This window comes from Homalodisca vitripennis, chromosome 3 (genome assembly GCF_021130785.1).
Source record: "Homalodisca vitripennis isolate AUS2020 chromosome 3, UT_GWSS_2.1, whole genome shotgun sequence".
Lineage (NCBI taxonomy): Eukaryota > Metazoa > Arthropoda > Insecta > Hemiptera > Cicadellidae > Homalodisca > Homalodisca vitripennis.
The window spans coordinates 122,614,808-122,638,092 of record NC_060209.1 but is presented as its reverse complement, the minus strand read 5'-3'; the positions used below and the strand labels follow the sequence as shown (position 1 = coordinate 122,638,092).

At 33.6% G+C, this 23,285-nt stretch overlaps 1 protein-coding gene across 3 annotated transcripts in view; it reads right to left on the bottom strand.

The window, feature by feature from the left end:
• Positions 1-17,042: 17,042 nt before the first annotated feature.
• LOC124357471 (putative vitellogenin receptor) overlaps positions 17,043-23,285 on the bottom strand; it is an 81,522-nt gene continuing 75,279 nt past the window's right edge. For all 3 annotated transcript variants that reach the window (XM_046809299.1, XM_046809298.1, XM_046809300.1), the window contains one exon: positions 17,043-17,597. In XM_046809299.1, the coding sequence (XP_046665255.1) occupies positions 17,436-17,597 (162 nt within the window). In that variant the 3' untranslated portion in view covers positions 17,043-17,435. The remainder of the gene's footprint in view (positions 17,598-23,285) is intronic.

The following is a 23,285-nucleotide window of genomic DNA, read 5'->3' as shown; positions in this document are numbered from 1 at the left end:
TAACTTAGTTGTCATTTAGTACAGACTGAACCATTAATTTATTAGTTTTAGGGAAACTAACAGTGTCACTGTTAAAATGGATACCCTGCAATTATAATTCTCCATGTAGAGACTGTAACTTCGTCAAATGAAAGTAATTGAAAAATTTACTTAGATCAGCACAAAGGTTATCAAATATTGTGTAAAATGGTCTTGTGCTAAGACTAGGTATGTCTAAAGTATAATAAGCGGCCATCACAACAATCGAATCAACTATTGATTAGGAATATCGAAACAATCAAATATAAAAACAGTTGGCCTATAGATATACTCATAATAATAATTTCCAGCTATTTTTATTTTACAGAATAACAATATTGTTCAGTACAATGTCATGTCTATAACGTAATTCAGTCTGATATTATTATTCCAAGTTAATTCAAACAAAGTAATATCATGTGTTATGGCATTTGAGTAATTGCCGGCTGGTCGCAAGTACAATGGCGATGTACATGTGTTATTTGTATCACAAGGTGTCATATATGTTTGTCTTACAAAATAGTATAAAATAACTAAATGTTTGTTGTTGTTTATTACATTTTATAAATATTCATAGTCTAGACAGCTTTTTATTCATAATTTAATTGGGGGGTGGGGGGGGGGGGGGGTGGGGGGGGGGGGGGGTGGGGGGGGGGGGGGGTGGGGGGGGGGGGGGGTGGGGGGGGGGGGGGGTGGGGGGGGGGGGGAGAATAAGAAGGCTTTACACCCAATGCATTATAAGTGAAGTCAAATCCACCATCAAGTACAGGCACATAATGTGAAATCCCTACATTACCAGCTCTGTTCCTCATTCAATTCTGTTACAAATACTCAGCTATTAACAATAAAAGATTGAAACTTGTATAGATTTTACTATAAAATCCTGACACTGGTGTGCACAGAAATAGAATTTACAATATATTCTGTAATGCCATTAATCCACAGTTAACAGTTGTCTACACTTATTGCAGTTAATTGAAATTGAGCTATATTGAGAAAGACGCTTGGAGAGACACGTCCTTGTACCTGGCTTGTTTCACTCTGCATCCATGTAGATTCTCTATTCTGTTGGATCCCACTGATTATGAACTTTTTGAAGTTGAACTGTCACAAGTTAGATTTATCTTGATCCAGAAAGTAAGTCATTCATAAAAAGACTTGCATCATAATAGTTTGTAAATTATGTTATAGAAATTCTTTCTGAAATTTCTTTAAAGCATCGGAGATATTAATGTTTCTCAATCTATATATCTCTAAAGCAGAGTTTTTGCGCAGAATGGATTGAAATGATGTCAAAGGAGAGCAGTGGAATGGGTACTCACCATTCCTGTATGTGATATTCTGTACATGGAGGATGCTCTATGAGTGAACACTCTACTGCTCTATTACTTCAATCTTTAAAAAAGGCTGCCTCTTAAAATTAGAGATGAAATTAGACTGTGCAAAGGTAAAAGACTTCCAAAGAATTACATTATAAATAGACTTACTGTAATCAGTGAGTGAATAATAAATGAACGGTCTGATTTTGTAGAATAATATCTACTGATGTATAATAGATAGGTTTGAATATTTTCTTTTGATGTTTGTATTCAGGAATGTGTTTTAAAACTGGTCAGTTTCTTGCAAGATAATGAAAAACCTCACAACATATTTATTACAAGGGGATCAAGTTTTCAAGAAAAGTCTCCAAATTCAGTACGAGATCACGTGAGAGTTTACATTTGGGCTCGAAAACCTGCCTGTGGTGAGTAGTTGAGTCATGTGGAAAATTGTTTTCCTCCAAACATTTCTCTCCAATCTATATGAAAATTATCCTATAATTTTGTATTATGTTATAGCCTTATAGCGTAAAACAAAAATATGTCCCTATCTCATCTTAAAAATATGTTTACACACCGTATTGAATCTAATAGTGTACAAGACAAACGTAATTTTTACATTTTTCAAATTATTGTTTGAGTCATTTCAGGATTTCCTAAAACATTGTGGTTAAATTTGGTGTGGATTTATTTTTCTTTGCAAGCTTATACATAAAAACATTATGTAATTCAGGACAATGTATGTCAGCAGGACATTCTGCCACCCGTTACTTAATTAAGAATAACCTGTATTGGCCAACTATGTTAAACCTCTTTTAACACCTGTATTTTTGTTTGTAAAATATTGCGAGATGACTTATGTTATATTTGACATGTAAATGGTTAGTTATAAAAAATGTACCTATCTTCTAAATTATGACTGATAGTCATGTGAGTATTCGATTCAAAACTATTCTAACGTGTTGGTTCTGCAAACCTTTTATAAAGTTCTACCAAATTCCTGCTTTTTTATTATTTTAGTGTGATATACACCCAGTAAAATGTCTTTAAAGGATGAAAAAGTGCTGTTTGAGATATATATTACTCGATTAAGAAATTACAACTCAATGTCAAGCAGTTAAATAAATGAAGTTAATTATATATTGTAAAAATTAACATAATTAGTATCAGCACATAGCAAAACCACTGCTAATAAGCATTTACTATTAAATTATTGATAAATAACCCAATTCAGAATATTAGCTGAAATCAAGAATGAGATAAACAGTAAAAACCTTTTAAGGTACAAACGAATCAGTTTAATAATTATATTACTGTAACGCACATTATAATAAAATGTGTTTTAATAGTCAAATACATGGTTATGGAGGCAATTTAGGAGTATTATGTATGTTTATGTTTGTGATATTTTTTGTGAATTGTCTTCATTCTCAGATAAGGAGGGAACATACTGGCTATCATATGCTGTAAAGTCAGTCAATGTTTCATTTACAGCGTCTCCAATGTCTGATGATTCCATGCAGTAACAGTTATCACTGTTGGCTTTTTTTTGCGGTGAACTGCAAAGAAACAGGGCTCACTGCGACAATAGTTGTGATTTCATACCTTAAGCACGTAGTGTATCACCGGTAGTACAATTCAACATATATGCTAAAAAATGCATATTATTATATTTTGTTTATAATGTTTCTAAATATATAATATTTTTGTATATGTTATATTTCGTGAGAAATGTTGGATGTACAGTACTTATAATGCTATTTAACAACTATTTAAAGTGAAAAAATTATGTTTTTTAAATTCTGGGTTAAAAGTGACATCAAATGAAGATCGCGATTTTTAACATGTTATGAATGTGGTAAAGTGATGACTCAATATTTTACCACTATTTATCTTGTAAACTAGTGATTGTAGCATTTCACAAAAATGATTGTTATAGTTGCAAATTTTACCTATCAAATATTTGATGTAACATGATTTATAAAACAGATTCTTATATTATACCATGCTTTAAATGTAAATATGTATGTATATGGCTCTTGAGAATCCCAATTCCTGATAATTAATTAGGAGGATGTGCCTTTTTTTCGTGTTCTACTATATAGGAAATTATTTGTTTGAGTAATTTAAATTGCATTTCTAAAAGAAAATTATATACATTTTTTTTTGCCTTTAGTAAGGCAAAACGAAGGGGGAAATTAAATGCATATGTAGATAGTTATTTGTAAAAAGTAACCCATCCTTCTTCCCCAAATGTTGTTACAATATATGGATGAAAAAACTAATTTATATGGCTGAAGACGTTGATATTTATGAATTAGATTCATACTTTGTTCTTTCCGTTTTCAATGGGATGTGTGATAGTACAGTCATAATTGGCTGACAAGTTGAGATTGAACAAGATTAAATTTAACCATTATTTTGGTTGTCTTTAATTGATGTAGGCAAAGTTTGAGATTGAATTAAAAACAAGATAAGTAAACAAATGTTTTCTATATTTCAATGGACCACTATGTGTAATACCTTAATGAAATTAATCTTTCGTTCACAGAAGCCAAAGAAGATGCAATGTTCTATCCTGCCTTGTGTGAAATGTTTGGACAACTACTGTTTAGGAGTAAGTAATCTTTTAACAGTCATATATGGAGGTTTATCTCCAGAGGGTTAAAACATTAAAAATCTTGTGTTATTCAATAATGGTTAGCCATACCCTGTTACTGATTAAGCCTGTAGCTGGTAAGATTAGACTCCAGTGGTAAGACAGTGTTTTATATTAGTAAAATTGAATAATGATAACAATTTTATCGATATGTACAAAATTAAGGTGTGTATGTTCTAAGAAAGGTTACTAGGATTTCGGACATTTGCCATCGTTATATGTTGCAAAATGTATAACACTAAGTTTAGAGAATTTAAATCTACCCTCTTCCTCAGTTGTAAAAAACTTGATACATAAACATGCGGCTATGGACTGCCACTTGAAAAGATATATTTATTATACCTATGTTATACACAGTGTGAAGTATTAAAGATTTGCCTTGGATAAGCCGTTAAAGGCGTTTCTGATGGGTTTGTAGGAAAATATTGTTGTTTAATTTTGGTGATAGATAGCGTGGTTAGTAGTAATTGGAAGGTATTAGTTAGGCTGGAGCTTTAAAAATGATTTGAAATGTATGATAAGGTTTGAGTAGATTTGTAAAGAAAATTTTAAGATTAAAAATAAGAAATTTGTTCAAATAATGTCGGTAAATGGCACACACAGTATCAGGGCCGCATTTACAAATTCGGCGCCCCTAGGCCTACAGACCAAAGAGCGCCCCCCCCAGAGGACTCTGATTACTCTGACGTAGAAATCCAGTAAATTTCTTAATTTACGTAATTTTGATGAAAGATAATTACAATAGTATATACATATATATATATATATATATATAAGGAGTGTTTTGAATAAATAAAAGCAATGAAACCAATGAATTAGTCAACGTCGCACCCCGGACCTAGTTGACCTTGGCCACCCGCCCCGCCGAGCGCCAACACCACCCGCCGCCGCAACTTTTTTCTTTTGTGTACCTTAAATTTATGCGCCCCCTAAAATTTTGCGCCCTAGGCCTGGGCCTAGTGGGCCTATAGGGAAATGCGGCACTGCACAGTATACCACTTTTACTTGTATGGGTGTGACATGTTGTCTGTGCTCTTGCTGTCTGTGAGGTGACAATGGCAGGGTTTATTTTCTCCAGTCTGGACATCAAGGTGTTTGTTTATGTCAGGTATAATACATATATTTTTAAGTGACAGTCCATTGCTGCATGTTGTAGGTTTAAGTACATGTTTATGTATAAAGTATTTTCTCCTCAGGAAGAGGGTATATTTCAATCCTTGAATCATAGTGTTATAAATTTGTAACATAACGATAGCAAATGTCCGAAATCCTATTACCAAATTCAAACCATCCATCGTAAATGACAGACTTAAAACAAAGAACAATGTTCTCTAGCACAAATTTATAACAAAATGTTATAAATCTAATAGATAGTGTTTTATACAGGGTGAGGCAGACCACCCGTACAGTACGTATAGCGGCCAGACCAAATGAGGTAGATTATTCGTAACAACTTAAACCCCCCTATTTCCACCCCAAAGAATTCGGAGAAATTATTTTGAAATCTCTAAACCTCCCCAAAAGGGTAGTTTTTGGGGGGTAGGGATGGTTTTTGGAAAATTTTCAAATGTAAAGGTATGTTGAGTTATATCTCATTTTAAAGGTATTTCTTCACTGATTATTTTGATGCAAAAAGTTTGAACCTATCTTGCCGCTTATGTACAGGGTACACCAAAACGTTAAAAAATCAGGGGTTTGTGGGTAAATTTATTGCAACTACCTGCTCAAATGTAGAGAGACGATATTTTTATTCGAAACTAATGATGACACGGCTTATCGAAAAATATCATCAAATGCCACCCTACCCCAAAATTTACACATTTTAAAAATACATAGAATTTTGAAATACTTAACAGCCCCAATCTAAAAAAAACTCAAATAGCAACCTAGGTTGCGTTGTACATCATTAGAAAGGTCTTTAAAAAATAAACATTTTCTACATTTAAAGTTTGTCTCTATCTCCAATGGTTTCAAAAATGTAGTACAAAAATAGATTTTTTAATAATTGTACTAAGTTAGTTTGAATTAATATCAAAACCCAATGAAAAAAATGGAAAAAAAAAGTTGGGCTTCTAAGTTTAATTTGTTTTTAAATAATGTAATAAAAAACACATCAGGATTTCTATCAGTGTAACATGTTTTAAAAGCAATCTAACCGTGGTGTTCATGTTTTAATAATTCCAAATACACGAGTTGCCCCTGGAAGAATTTTGGAACCAATTCCTTGGTTTCTTATCTAATCTCTGTTATTATCGTCTCCCTATTCAGTTCTTGTGACCACGTGGTATGAGGTGGATATTAATTTAAATTTTTTTAAAGTACATAGTGTAAGTTTTGTTTGTTCTAATATGCCGTTCTCAAATGAGGAGGGATTCCAGATGCTTATGGTATTAGGGGGATGTTTCCAAAATTACTCAGCTGCCGCTCTTCTTCATGCCCAACGTTACACAGACAGCGAACATCACTCCAGGAACGTTTTGAACGTGAAAGACTTGCTAGTCGAGTTCCTGAAACAGCTCATGTTCAACCTGACCACAACAAAGGAAAGGAACTCGCTAGACCCGTGAGAAGTGATAGTGCACCCGATGTTTTGGCAGCCTTTGAACTGAATCCGCATGATTCTACACGAAGAGTAGCTCTTGATTCTGGTATGAGTCAAAGATCTGTTTTAAGAATTGTTCACGATCATAAAATGCACCCATATAGGAAGTCATTACATCAAGAACTCCATGGAGATGACTACCTTCATAAAATGAACTTTTTTTGTGGGCTCGAGAAAAACTACAACAAAATCAAAACTTTCACCGTAACATTCTGTGGTGTGACGAGACTACGTTTAGGAGTAATCGAGAAGTGAACCGTCACAATATGAGATACTGGGTGTTTGAAAATGCACACTGGATGCAAGAAGTGGACAACCAAAGGTACTGGACCCTAAATACCTGGCGCGGTATTATCGGTGACAAAATTGTAGGGCCATTCTTCTTTGTCGATCGCCTAGACCGAGTAGTTTATATCAACTTTCTAATCGAAATCCCTGAGGAAGTCTTACAACGTATGTGGTTTATGCACGATGGGGCACCAGCACACTACGCCGAAGATTCTCTATTAATTCTAAACGAGCAATACCCTGACAGATGGATTGGAAGAGTAGTTTTTCGCCTGTAAACTACCCAGCGAGATCTCCTGATTTAACGTGTATGGACTTTTACTTATGGGGTAGACTAAAAGACCTAGTGTATAAATCAAGACCAACAACTAAAGAGGACATGATGTGGCGGATAAGGGAGGTTATAAACACGATCAGTAGAGAAGAGATAATGAGAGCTGTAGATAGCTTCACCTCAAGGATTGAACTCTGTCTGGAAAACAATGGGTTGCAGTTTGAGCACCGGTTTTAACTCTTCATGAGGTCAGTTACTAGGTTATTGTTAGTTTCAGTTTGATAATTGATAATTGTCATATTGATAATTTACAATGATGCTGCTGTAACATGGTAGATTTGTTTTCAAAACCAGTTTGAAGTGTTTATCTTTTTTAATAATGACAGGATACTCCTTCCTTCCATGGCACTCACATCAATGTAAATAACAACAGGTTTTCTCCTATACATTTTGTGTAATTTAATTGTAAAACTTTTTATAATTCAAAATGTACTAATTTAATAACTGGGTAATTTTTCTGTTTCATGAGAAAGCTCAGCACTTATCGTAAGACATTGTAGTTTACAGTGTTCCAATACCTTTTTAAATTTTAAAAATTGGGTACAGTATTTTTTTCAATCATAAACATAAGAGACCAGTTTACTATTGGAACTTTTTTTACTTGCACATTGCACTGACTCAATAAAAACATTGAGAAAAATTATTACAAAATCTATTTTTGTACCACAGTTTTGAAACCATTGGAGATAGAGACAAACTTTAAATGTAGAAAATTTTTATTTTTTAAAGCCCTTTCTAATGATGTACAACACAACCTAGGTTGCTATTTGAGGTTTTTTAGATTGGGGCTGTTAAGTATTTCAAAATTCTATGTATTTTTAAAGTGTGTAAATTTTGGGGTAGGGTGGCATTTGATGATATTTTTCGATAAGCTGTCTCATCATTAGTTTTGAATAAAAATATCGTCTCTCTACATTTGTGCAGGTAGTTGCAATAAATTTACCCACAAACCCCTGATTTTTTAACGTTTTGGTGTACCCTGTACATAAGCGGCAAGATAGGTTCAAACTTTTTGCATCACAATAATCAGTGAAGAAATACCTTTAAAATGAGGTATAACTCAACATACCTTTACATTTGAAAATTTTCCAAAAACCACCCCTACCCCCCTAAAACTACACTTTTGGGGAGTTTTAGAGATTTCAAAATAATTTCTCTGAATTCTTTGGGGTGGAAATAGGGGGGTTTAAGTTGTTACGAATAATCTACCTCATTTGGTTTGGCCGCTACACGTACTGTACGGGTGGTCTGCCCTACCCTGTATATATTTTTTTTCAGTAGTTCTGTACATGCAGAGACATAACACAATATGTATTATCACTAAATGATGATAATTGGACACTATTGTAATGCAAATCACTGTAATATAAGTAATATAATCAATTTTATTTTCATATCATGGAAATAAAATATAAAAAGGCATTTTCAGTTTTTGGAACATATAATAATGGTAGTGTCTAAAATCCAAAAGTGGCATAAAAAATCCAGTCCTTACATTAGCTGTGTTTATATATTTATCTTTAATGTTTTCATAGATCATCTTCATGGGTTTAGTATCAATTCATAGGAGATCCATCAGCTTATGCATGTTTAGGCTGGTTGACGAAACAGTGCTGTGAGTTAGGTGCACTGTATCTAATCCTTTCTCATGAGTTTCAAATTTAGGCATGCGTAAATTGCTCGAAAAGACATCTATGCTAATTTAAGCAAAGGACTGTTAAAACAAACAACCATACTCTTATGTTGATTGTAGTGCTACATTCATTGTTTTAGATAACTGTGATGTGCTTTCCAAAACTGGTATTCTAATATTATGTACATAATTTTCAGAGAGAGAGGACTATGAAACAGTCACTGAAGAAGTAATTGCAAATATTATGACTGATTTGACTAAGGAGCCTTTTCAGTCAGTAGTAGACCAAGTAAGAAGAATGTTCCAGAACCCATAGTATTTAAGGTGCACATGGTAATGTTCGAGTAAAGGTATGAAACAGTTTTTTTAGCACATTATTATTGAAACGAGTATTACAAACAAAATTTGGCTTTTTGTATTTTAATCAGTCTTATTTTACATTTATCACTTGAATGGAATGGTCATTACATAATTCCTTTATTTAATATTAATGTATACCCCATCTGGAGACCCTAAAGGATTGAATACCCTTCACCACTAAAATCACAGTTGGCTGCCTCAACCACACTACCTGCTGTGAGTCAACTGGGAGCAGGGCATACAAAATCTACACATAACGTAGCTATAGTAGGAAGGGTTGATTCAATTTGAATGTTGAATTTACCTCTAGTTCCCTTCCTTTTATTGCAGCGTCTGGTTTTATTGACACTGGTCCCAGACTTAACTCTTGGAATCTAGAGTCATGTTCGTCTGAAGAGATCCAAAGAAAGTTGTTGACGAAGAAGCTCAAAACTAACCTCTACATCGTTTCAACGTCAGAGATACCTATAAAAAGGTGAAATAGTGCACTGAATTTTACACCTAATGAGACTGCCATTTTACCTATTTATAGGTGTCTTTTTTATCAAAACGATGTAAAGGTTTGTTTTGAGCTTCTTCATCACCGACTTTCTTTGAATCTCCTCAGACGAACATGACTCCAGATTCCATTAGTAAAATCTAAGACATCATCAGATATTAAACATTGCAATAAAAGGAAGATAAACTATATTTAAATTCAAATAAAAAATCTATTTTTTTATTTGTTAAAGTATTTGAATAGTTTTATAAAACATGTTATCCAGGAAAAACTAAAGAAAAGTAGTCATAAACTGCATAAATAGACATGTTAAAGTGGTCTCATCCATATAAGCAAGCAGTATCATTTTCTCTAAATGTGGTTTTAGCTATAGTCACGCAGGCAAAATTGTCCAGGAAACAATATAAAGTGATGAAAGTGTTGTTATGGGCTTGCCTACTGAATATATTTCCTTTAAAAATGTCAGGAAGCTAAGAAACGTTGCTACTCAATGTATAAAAATAGTGTTTATTAATATGTGCAAACATTTTATTTTAATATGTAGTTTCTTCTATTTACCTAAAATTACTGTTGGAATGATTAATGTATATCTTGTAATATCAAGTGCAATCTAAAAACAGAGTAAGTTTCAAGCTCTTCATAAATGTATGAGTTTGGAACATATACAGGGTGATTCAAAACTAAACGGCAATCTCTCGAGAGCTTATTCTATAGCTAAAAACAAGTAAAAAAGTTCATATAACCATATGCCCGGAAACGCTTCGTTAGCGAGTTACGCCTAGCGAAAGATTTCGCCCGGATTTCAGAACCCTTGGTGAAGTCAGGCCGTATAAAAATGGTAAAGGTAGTTGCAAAGATACAAATACGATTGTTTTTTATGTTTTTATATCTGAAAAATTTATTAAAATTCGTCCCAGAGCTGTAAATTCAATACTTTCAGAGATATCTTACGTAAAACACAAGAATTGGTGCAAAGAAATAACACATGTTTGTGTTTAACGTAAGATTACTTCCATAAATGTTAAATAAAGGTCATTTTTTTCTTAAACAGATTTGTAGAACATTTAATTCTGAAAAGATTCATGTGAATTACTTAGGAAAAAAATTAATAATAGGTATTGAAATTTAGCTTTATTTAAAAATAAAACAGACGCACAAAAATGCATATTCTTATCTGCATAAAATATTAACTAATGTTTAGGTTGTGAGTAACAGCTGATCATTTATTCAACACTTTTTATCGTCATATTTTCTTTGCAAAGGTTGGCAATATCAGCTGATCAACAATTAAGTTCATGAAGTAATATTTGAATAACCTTTATGGAGGTTTTTGTATTGTGGCGTGTGAAGATTTTATTTTGTGAGATCCTGTGATTATTTGGAAATATTTTATATAAGTGTATAAAATATTTTATTAAATATTTATTTTTAAAATATTTTATTAAATATTTTTATAAAAGTGTATGTAATTATCTTAGTAAATAATGGCAGATAATGTAAATGGTATGTATTCGTTTGAAGAGTATACGGACATGATACTGATTTACGGCAAAGTTAACAAGAATGGTTTAGCTGCAGTTCAGGAATATCGTGATACTTTTCCACACCGAAGAACACCTGATCGCAAAACATTTGAAGCTGTGGAGAGAGACGACTTAGAGAAACTGGTAGCTTTAAACCGAAGCGAATAGATACTGGTCGTCAACGTAGCGCAAGGAACTATAATAATGAACAAGCAATAATAAATGCTGTAGAATTATCACCAACCACAAGCACCAGACGATTATCACGTCAGTTAAATATTTGCCAGTCAAGCGTATGGCGGACACTTCATGAAGCACAGTTGTACCCATTCCATATAACACGTGTTCAAGACTTATTACCGCAAGATCTTAATAAACGGAAGATGTTCTGCCGCTGGTTAAGAAGAAATTGTTTACGACATCAGTATTTTCTTCGGCGTATTCTCGTTACTGATGAATCCTGTTTTACTAGAAATGGAATTGTAAATTTTCGTAATACCCATACTTGGGCGTACGACAACCCACATGAAACTGCGACGAGGCATTTTCAACATACATTTTCAGTCAATGTATGGCTTGGTGTTCTGGGTGATAATTTGATTGGTCCATTTTTCCTCCCTAATCGACTTAATGGAGTAGCGTACTTAAATTTTTTAGGAACAAACCTGCCTACCCTCTTGGAAGATATTCCTGTTCAAAACAGAATAAATGCATGGTTTATGCACGACGGAGCACCTCCACATTTTTCTAATGATGTGAAAAACTATTTAAATGATACATACGGTAGACAATGGATTGGTCGAAATGGACCAGTAAAATGGCCACCACGTTCTCCTGACCTCACGCCAGCAGACTTTTTCTTATGGGGTTGGATGAAGTCAATTGTTTATTCAAAACGGATTAACACCATAGAGGAGTTACGTAATCGCATTACAGAGGCGGCAGAAACTATCAAGAATGCTCCAAACGTTATGAAACGCGCTAGAAAAGAGTGGATTCGTCGTGCGAAAACGTGCATTGCTAACAACGGAGGACACTTTGAGCAACTATTATAGGTGATTATTACAGTTTTATAAAGGTAAATACATTTTATGTTAATGTTCAGTCTAGAATAAATGATCAGCTGTTACTCACAACCTAAACATTAGTTAATATTTTATGCAGATAAGAATATGCATTTTTGTGCGTCTGTTTTATTTTTAAATAAAGCTAAATTTCAATACCTATTATTAATTTTTTTCCTAAGTAATTCACATGAATCTTTTCAGAATTAAATGTTCTACAAATCTGTTTAAGAAAAAAATGACCTTTATTTAACATTTATGGAAGTAATCTTACGTTAAACACAAACATGTGTTATTTCTTTGCACCAATTCTTGTGTTTTACGTAAGATATCTCTGAAAGTATTGAATTTACAGCTCTGGGACGAATTTTAATAAATTTTTCAGATATAAAAACATAAAAAACAATCGTATTTGTATCTTTGCAACTACCTTTACCATTTTTATACGGCCTGACTTCACCAAGGGTTCTGAAATCCGGGCGAAATCTTTCGCTAGGCGTAACTCGCTAACGAAGCGTTTCCGGGCATATGGTTATATGAACTTTTTTACTTGTTTTTAGCTATAGAATAAGCTCCCGAGAGATTGCCGTTTAGTTTTGAATCACCCTGTATATTGTGTTTCTTGGTTGGTTATGAAACATTGTACTTCAAGAAACACCCTAAAAAATTAACCAGACACAAGTTACCTTCCTCTATTCTTTCACTTTCAGCATTGTATGACAAATATTTATTTATTCTATTCAATATTTATTTAACAGAAATAAAAAGTCGCTTAGTAATAAAAATATTACACCTATTAATTAGTAGTTTACAAGTAAAAATTAAATATTTTATTTTGGAAGTTTAAAAACCACTTGTTTTTGTTGCAATCTATGTTTTAAGATTTGAAAAGCCGAAATTTACCACTAAAAACTTGTAAAATATTGCACCATTGTTCACAAAGTAAATTTTTTTTATCTCTGAACAAATTTAACTCTTTCACTGCCTAAATCTGTTGTATCACATATTATATTTTGAACATGTACTAATAATTTTTGTAATACTACTTAGACAAGTTAAAAAAAATTGTTACTTTTTTATTAATAGATTTTAAAATAATAATAATGATTTTCATACACGATTACACCAGGAAAAAATTGAATTTCATAAAAAAGCCCCATTTTATAAAACCGTGCATTTTGACCAAAAGGCCTTGCAGTTTTTGCATGTACCATAGTAAAATGTCCAACAGCATAAGAGTTAAGATGGCAATAACCTATTCAAATACACACTGGGCTATGCCAAGCTCGGAGAACGTTCTTATAGTTTCTATACAAAATGTGATATTTCAATGAATAAAAAATGTTATGCTGCATACAAATTAGTACAGAGTTTGTAGTACTAAAACATGGTAACTTTTTGTATGATCAGGCTGGTATGTTGCTGGTCCAACCATGATTTCTGGTTGATAAAATTTTAACATAATTGTTAAAAATTCTGATAATGCTGTACAAATTAGGATACAATGAGTATGATGATCTGGGTATGATTATTCCAAGGAAACATGTTCTGACTAGTGACATGAACATGTCTATTCATATACACCCTGTCTGTAAAATATTCATGTTTTACAATATGTTTCAGGAAATTTCCTTAGTTAACAATAAATTTTTTGTTTGAACACTATCCTATTTATTATTTTAAATATTTATTTATTTTACATTTAATTAATTATAACACCACCGTAATAGTATGACTTAAAAATGTTTTAACTCATTAATTTCATTTAATCAATTTTAAGTATGAGTTTCATGATTGAATCCTCTGCAAGATTCAAGTAACACATGCGTTGAGAGTGTCCATGGGCATGTCTGACTGTGATCCTTGGAGAATGTGTTTCTTTATTGGTTTAAATCTCCTAACACTTGTGAATTATAAATATTTCACTATAACAAATTCAGTTAGAAAATAATTATTTTTGAGATCCCACGTTTACATTTAGGTTAATTTTAAGTTAATTGGAGGGCTGGTAATATGTTTTTTTATATGTATGCCTTAATAGTTAATCTACTTGTATTTATATTTTAATTAGATTGTCTTATATAAGAGGGTGGTCTATGTTGTAAAAATAGCTATGTAAAAAAATAAACACTGCAAAATTAAAATTGTTATTTTTTATCCCATATGTACAGTTTGTTTACTAAGCTTTTTATGATTTGCTAGAGAGTTGAAATAAAAGATTTTTTGAGTATATAACTGTCTGAGTTGACTTTATATCTGTAAACCAGCTATTTAGTAATTTTTATAACAATCCCAACAATACATTTTGCAACGAAATCCAACACATAAGTGAGCAAGACCACTTTATAGGTACGCTTGTACAAGCTGGGAACAACAAAGATTTTATCAGTTAAAAGGTATCAGCTGTTTTGCATCAGTTATAAAAAAATTACATGATGTTAATTATTTTTCAAGTTTTATAACAATTCCAACGATACTTTTCTCAACGAAATTCGTCAACAGATAAACAAGGACGACCACTTTATTGGTAAGCTTGTACAAGCCAGGAACAACAAACATGACACAATTGAGAGGTATCAGCTGTTTGTTGCTATGTGATGTCCATAACAGTCTCTATGTGAGGCCAAAATTAAATGAGAACTGCTTGGTCTCTGAGCACCAGAACTTGCACTACCAATCAGTTAAGAGTGAAGAGATGACGATGTTACTGGGCTTAACATTCTACTTCTAAGACAAATAAAATCATTTATTGTCAAACAACTATTCATTATAGGTATCTGTAATGTTTTTTTCTAATACAGGGTGTTCATTTGAAAACTTCAAACTCATGTATAACACTTATAGCCCAAGTATCAAAATTCTGTTATCGAGAGTGTATAGTACTAATTGGGGAACAAAAAAAAATCATTTTCAAGGGTGTAGGCTTGTAGATGCACACTACCCGGATCACTGGATCAGTAGAAGAGGATCAATTGAGTGGCCGGCAAGGTCTCCAGACTTAACACCCTTAGACTTTTTTTTGGGGTCACTTGAAATCAATAGTTTTTAAAACACATCCCACTGGTGTCCAAGACTTGAAAAACAGGATCACTGCTGAGTGCAGATGCTTAACCAGAGAAACTTTTAGAAAGATTATGCAAGATTATGAAAATAGGTTATTTTGTGCTTGAACACCAATGGCTACCAATTTGAACATTTGATTTGAAGTTTACAAAGGATTTACTACAACAGTATTCAGTGAGTATTGTTGTTATTAACAGTAGTACAGTAGTTTGTAGACTGATAATTGTTGTTTAAGAAATTACATATTGGCTGCTAATACCAAACGGTTTGGCCAATTTAAATTCTTCTTTCAAGGTATTAGTTGCTATTTCAAAATTTTGACTTTGTTTTACTGTACAATGATTAACATATGAGAAATCTACTATCAAGTACGGCTTACATTGGTTTTTTTCTAAATTTGCTTATAAATGTTACGAATTGAAAAATTTAAAAACATATTTTTTGAAAACAATTTTTATGGATAATTTAAACATGTAAATTTAAAAAAAATAATCTTGGTAAGTGGGTTGGTTTTTGACAATTTAGAAATTGTAATTTTACTGTGTCAGTAATAAAATACGAGGGTCGTCCACAAAGTAACCTCCGTTTTGAAATAAGAAATAATCCAGTTGAGATACAAAAAGTTTATTATATAAATGTTAAAACTACAGCTTTTCTCTACTTTTCTACATATTCACCATACAAATTCAAGCACTTATCATATCTTTTAACAGTTTTTGAAATTCCATCTTTAAAAAAATTTGCCGCCTGAGAACGTAGCCAATCTGTCACAGCGTTTTGAAGCTCTTCATCGCTCGCAAACCTCTGAGATGCAAGCCACCGCTTCATGTACGGGAAAAGATAGAAATCACTGGGAGCCAGGTCCGGGCTGTGGGGGGGGGGGGGGTCAAAAACGTCCCATTTGAACTTTTCCAAAAGTTCTGTTGTTCTTTGAGCTGTATGAAGGCGGGCGTTGTCATGGACAAACACAACACCAGATTTCAGAAGACCATGACGCTTGTTTTGAATCGCTCGTCGTAGCCATTTTAAGGTTTCACAGTAAAAGGTTTCAGGAAAATGATCCGAAAGTTCCGAGATTGTGAAGATTCAATCCGGTTCTTGCGAATTTTCTCATCCACTTTGTTCACCAAGTCATCACTGACGAGAGATGGCCTACCACTCCGGTCTTCATCGTGAACGTTCGTTCTTCCATTAAAAAAAAAAAAGAACCCATTGACGGACTACACCTTCCCTCATAATGTTTGGGCCATACACCACACTCAATTCACGATGAATTTCAGCTGCTGTGTAACTTTTCGACCACAGAAATCTTATTACACCACGTACTTCACACTTGGCGGGATTTTTTATCATGGCGCTCATGTTTTTACGTTGTAACAAAAGAACGCGCGATCGCACGATGCTCTCCCTTGCACAGCTAGAAGCGTACTGAACGGCTGCGCACACCGATGTGAGAATGGTGGCACTACTCCCACTACTTATCGCGCCACGCCCAAACGGCGGTTACTTTATGGACGACCCTCGTATTACACAATTAAATATGAAGTTAACTATAACTTAAAAACTTTTCCCACATAAAAAATAAATAAGTTTATAAAAACCTTACATTAATATGAAATGGGAGTTTTATAAAGGATTTAAATGGTCTCTAAAAGGTTAAAATGAATTATGAGAGCAAGCTTAGTTTGTTTGACATGATGCTCCATGACAAGTTAGAACAACCTGTTTAGCATTACATTTTTTATTATTGAAATACAAAATTCAATTATAACTTGAATAAATTGTTTTTACATGAGGTCTTAACATTCTACAGTAAAACTATAGTTCTAAGTTCTCATTACAAAGTAACTGTCTATCGACTGTCACTATAAAATATATTGTCTAAGTCAGTCTATTTATTCTTTTCACAGTTTGGTCTTGGTAGAAAATAATTTAATGTTATTAACTTATACATAATTATAATAAAAATCACATATTTGGTTTTAAACTTAACCTAATATAAAACTTAACATTAATAAATATTTATATTAGAATAACAACAATATTAAACAACAAGTATTAGCAGTTAATGTGTTATTTTATTAATGGTGTTCTGTGTGATTCTCCCACAGCTTCTGAATACTCTAGACTTCCCGAATCATCATCAAAGTCACTGACATGAAATTCAATAACTTTTTGTTTCTTTGCTACCTCAATAGTTTCATTTGTTATGTTATTTACTGTCCCATCTAATACCTGTAACATAAAAACCATATTAGTGGATAAAGTACAGAAGGTGAAACTTTATCAATCAATTACCTAAAAAAATCATAATACTTTTGAAATAACTTACTAAAGACTTATAGTTATAACGCCTTTCATTGTTTATAACTTTGTAAAGAATTGTATTTCATTCTTATACAACCATTTGTTAATGACAGCATATGTTTGTAAGGCTGATGTAAATAGTTCTTAAAATTCAACACCATGAAATACATTTTTGAGAGAGATCATAAACGGAAGACTTATACAGGTTGAAACCTCTGTTTATCATTTTTTAAGACACTACATGAGTAAAATATATGTGACAAAATTCATCTATATATGGGGGTCAGGTAGATGAAAGTGTTTTAAATTAATGTAACTAGTGATAATGTATTCTGTGATATGCCACCTATACTACTTAATTATTTTACTTTGAGTTATTTTATACATTTAGATAATGATATCTGCACTTTCTGATGTATAGACTGTAACCAGGCTGGTGTTATGTACCAGGTTATGATATTTATTGTACTCGTTAAATCTTGTGTTTTGCTTCACTTAATGATGGTAAATATCAAAATAACGTTATGATTTTTCTATTCCTACCATGTTCAACTGTTTCTTTTAAACAAAGAAAGTTAAACAACATATAATATTTAACAAAAGTTGTATTAAATTGGCCTACTATTGTATCTAAAGGTAAAATCTTTATACGTTCTTGTATTCCATACTTATGAAACTACTTCCATACTTATACACATTTGCATACGCCAACATGAACTAGAACCAGGTCCAAACTGACTGACTATTGCAATGGTATATTTGTTATATTCCACATGGTGTGTGTGCCACAAAAGGTTTGAGCTAACATCAAAGTCTACCAGTTTACACCACGTCAGAATATTAGATCTCACTTAAATTTTTGAAATATTTAGATATAACATATGTTAACTGAAGATGACTCTCTATAGTGTTTCATGAGGAGAGAAAGGTTTTGATGTGGTTTGAACCATAAGACTTAAATATTAATTATGACATGCTGCATAATGAACTGGAGTGTAAGTATTCACTTACTGTCTTGATCAAAGTAATTCACTATAGGTGAACCGCTAACAAAGAAACCTGCGCAGAATTGAATTGAATTGAATTGAATTTATTTCATGTCTTTAGGCCTTGTGAGCAATGGACACAGTCATCTTACAATTAATCAGTCAGCATAATATTATATACTAGAGTAACTTATAAACTAAACACCAACAATGTTGAGTCAACAAGAAAACAAATAATCAACAAGTCAATAACAAAAAATATAAAAAATCTATAAAATTGATAACAAGATAAAATCCTAAAATATAAAATTCAACAAGACAAAATCATCAACAAGATAGAATCAACGAGATAAAATTTAGTAGATAAATAAAAAATGTGGACTTTCTTAAGTTAAAAAACTACAATCTACATTTTTACAAGTCAGGTACTCATTGATTGAATAGAAAGGGTTTTTTACAAGCCAAATGAAAATAACCTGTTTGAATTTCTTTAAGTCTACAGAATTTGCCATACGACCGAGTTTATTAAAAAAGGTAATAGATAAATAACCAAAGTTCTTTTGAGTTTTGCTTAATCTACAGTAATCTTTGTCTAGTAAATGCCTATTTCTAGTATTGTGAGAGTGCACATCACTCCTATGGACAAGATCATTTGAATTCTTCTTAACATAAACAAGGACAGGTGTATATATAAAGATTTATTACTGTAAGAATGGATTCTTGTATAAATAAAGGTCTACAACTAGCACTTCTGTCTGAGTTTGTTAAAATCCTAATTTGCTTTCTTTTGTATTAGAAGAACTCTATCAATTCCAACTCCGTTTCCCCAAAAAAGTAAGCCGTATAAGAGTATGCTGTTAAAAAAGGCAAAATAAAGAGTTTTTTAAGTATTCTTTAGGTACAAAGTGTTTTAGCTGTCTTAACAAAAATACAACTCTAGATAATCTAGAACAAACTTGGCTAATGTGATCTGACCATGTTAGTTTACTATCTAAGGTCAATTCCCAACAGTTTGACATTAGGTAAAAAAATGCACTGATCGGGTTGTAGTGCAAATAATATTTGTTGTGTCTTACATTCATTCAGAGCAAGTTCATTAGCCTGAAACCATGTCTTAGCCTCGAGGCAAGCCTCGTCAATAAACTTACATAAGTTAATGGTATTTTTGTCAGAGCTAAACAGAGTAGAATCATCAGCATACAGAATGGCGTTGGCCTTAACATTACACAGGGAGATCATTAATAACAATTAAGAATAACAAGGGTCCGAGTACCGGACCCTGCGGCACGCCAAACTCGACCGAGCGATAGGCAGAAAGAACACCACCAACACAAACTCTCTGCCCACGCTCAGCCAGGTATGATTTTAAAAGCGCCAATTCAAGTTGTTTTATGCCATAAAAAGATAATTTAGAGAGCAGGATTTCTCTCGGGACACAATCAAAAGCTCTGGTAAGATCGAAAAGAGTCGCCAAGGTGGCAGCTTTAGATTCAAAACCATCGAAAATCGATCTCACCAAAGCTCCGACCGCATCCAAAGTACTTCTTCCTGCTCGAAAGCCGAATTGAGAGTTTTGAAAAAGGTTGAAACATTCAAAGTATTTACCGAGTTGATCATTCATGATGAATTCCAAAATTTTTGAAAAAACGGGTACCACAGAGATCGGTCTATAGGGAACCGGGTAAATCTTTGGGGCCCTTCTTATAGATAGGCACAGTTTTAGATGTTTTTTAAAGATTTTGGGAAAAACACAATACACAGGCACTGATTTATACACCAGGTGAGAGGCAATATGATAGAGAAACAGATTCTCTTTAAAAGAACACTAGTCAGGCCATAGATATCTTTACTATTTTGAAGATTTCATATCTTTCACCACTTGCAAAAACCTCATCACAAGACACTGGCTTCCATTTAAGGTGTTAGGAGTTACGTGGGAGCTTGACCCAGGAGATCCTCAGCAGACACGTTACTGGGAGATATGCTTTGTCGTACCTCTTTCACTGTCTCAACGAAGAAGTCGGAGAAAGCCTCCGGCGAAATATCTGGACTGGATGGAGGGGTAGGGCTCCTTACTGCAGCAATAATGGACCATGCAGTTTTACAAGGATTAGACGCAGAGCTGATTAACCTCTCATTTGCTTTAAGCTTTGCCTTCTTCAGTTCATTTTTATACTTGTTTCTTTCACCGACGTAGGCCCTTCGTGAAGGTTCAGACTTGGTATGACAGTAAACTGTATAAATTGCCATTAGATGTTTCTTAAGATCCCTTAAATGGTCGGTATACCAGTTTGAGTTTAACGCTTTTCAACTTAGAGTTGCTAACGATTTTAAGATTTTTTGTCTTGCACTATTTGAGCAGCACAGCGCAGGAGGGGCCCCCCTCCGGCGGGGGGGAGTGGCGAGTGGGCGGAGCATCTTCTTGTCAGCTGTTTAAATCTTGTCTTGCTCGCGCCATATTGTTTATACTGCAGTTACTTACCTATTCTCTATCTGAATTGTTTTGTTGTGTGTAAGCCTATACAAGTGTTGCTTAGCTCGCGTGTACATATAGTCGATGGCATCTACATCTAAATCGGGGTGTTTCTCGGGTCGTCCACTTCACGGACAGGCTCGCGAAATTGTGTATAATGTCTACAAACATTTGAAAGACACAAAGGAACAGTACAGTTTACAATACAACGTAGTCGAGGCTGCAAGCAATGCGACTGGCGTCTCTGAGTCCTTAATTAAAAAAATAGCAGCTGAGGGAAAACGATCTCAAGCAAGAAGAAGTTTGGCTTTTTGCACTCCCAATGGCAAAAAAGGTAAAAAAAATAAAAAAATTCTTGTTGACGATTTTACAAAATGCGTCATAAGAAGAAAAGTACATGATTTTTATGCATTGAAAAAAATACCTCCTACACTGGCTAAACTTAAAGCTCTGTTAGCGGAAGAGAATATCCTAAAGTGCGGTAAAGAATACTTAAGAAATTTATTGAAAAATATGGGATTCAAATGGCTTACAACTCAGTCAAAGCGAAAAATATTAATAGAACAGACTCATGTAGCAGGCTGGCGAGCAAACTATTTACGCAAAATTCAAAAACTGAGAAATGAGAAGAAAAATATAGTGTATGTAGACGAGACTTATATTAACAAGTCGCACGTTATCCGTAAGTGTTGGCAGTCTCAATTTGAAATTGGGATAACGAAAGACGTTGGGAAGGGCCCAAGGCTTATAATAATTCACGCTGGAGGTGAAGCAGGGTTTGTTCCAAATGCCTTAAAAATATGGATGCCTACCAGTAGGCCTAATAAGAAGGGGAGGAAAATCAATGTGTCTCAAGACTATCACGATGATATGGACTACACAAACTTTTCCAAGTGGGTCAATCAATGTCTTATTCCAAATCTCCCTGAAAAAAGTGTAGTTGTTATGGACAATGCAAGCTACCATAACAAGGAAGACGACAAAAAAAGACCAAGCAGTGCGACGTTAAAGGCCGACATCCAAGACTGGCTCACCCGGCAAGGTATTGAATTCGCTCCGACTATGACAAAGGTTCAATTGATAGTGTTAGTCAAATCTACTCCTGCGACAAAAAAATATTCCATTGATAAATTTTTTAATGATGCTGGACACACTGTAGTTCGTCTGCCGCCCTATCATGCAGATCTGAGCCCAATTGAGTTAGTGTGGGGTGATATTAAGGGCAGAGTCGCTGAACACTTTACTGGGTGCATGAAAGAAAAGAAAGAGCTCTGCTATAAGTTATTTAGTGAGTACCCAGTTGCGAAATGGCGGAAGTGTTGCGAGCACGTCTATAAAATAGAAGATACGTATAGGCAGAGAGAATATGTCATAGACGAAGCAGTGGATAAATTAATCATATCTGTTAACAACGACTCATCGAGTTCCGATGACGATGACGGCACCGGTAGTGATGGACGAGGGGATCTAACGTCTGAAAGTGACGGCGAAGTAGCAGAAGGCCCTGGTATTGCCGTTTTAAACGATTCGACCAATATTGACACGAGTAACCATATTTATTTGAACAAATATATAAGTAAATATACACATTGTTTTTACCGTTCACATTGAGTTCTTATTTACGTTCTACTGTTAGTACTTTTTCATTGTAATTAAAAGACTAGTCCAGTTTTAAATGACATATATTTGTGTTAATTTTTATTTATTGTAGGCCTAACATTTATGGGTCCAGAGCAGATGTACTTAACGAGGGAGTTTACATTTTGTTGTGAGGTTAGCCACGCCCACGCAGTGGCAGTGGCCAGTAGAGATGTGTCGTTCGGTCTTGGACCGTTCAATTCGAACGAGTCAGTCAGGTGAACGAGTGATCCGAATCGGAGTCTTTCAAAATACCCGTTCACTTTGAAAGTTGTGTTCAATTTGGCCTGGCAACTGAATAAATTTGATACTTTTTTCCAAATCAGGTGAAATGAAAAATGAATTAATATAAAATAAAAAATAGTACAATAAAACACATATACACGTTTTGCAAAAAACGTATGCAAATACATACAATGTCTGAAATCGTGTATCAGAGTGTAACAATACGGTACTTATACGTAGTTAATTATTTCTCATTATAACTAACCTTGTATTAATTCTATTTAATTCAGTTAA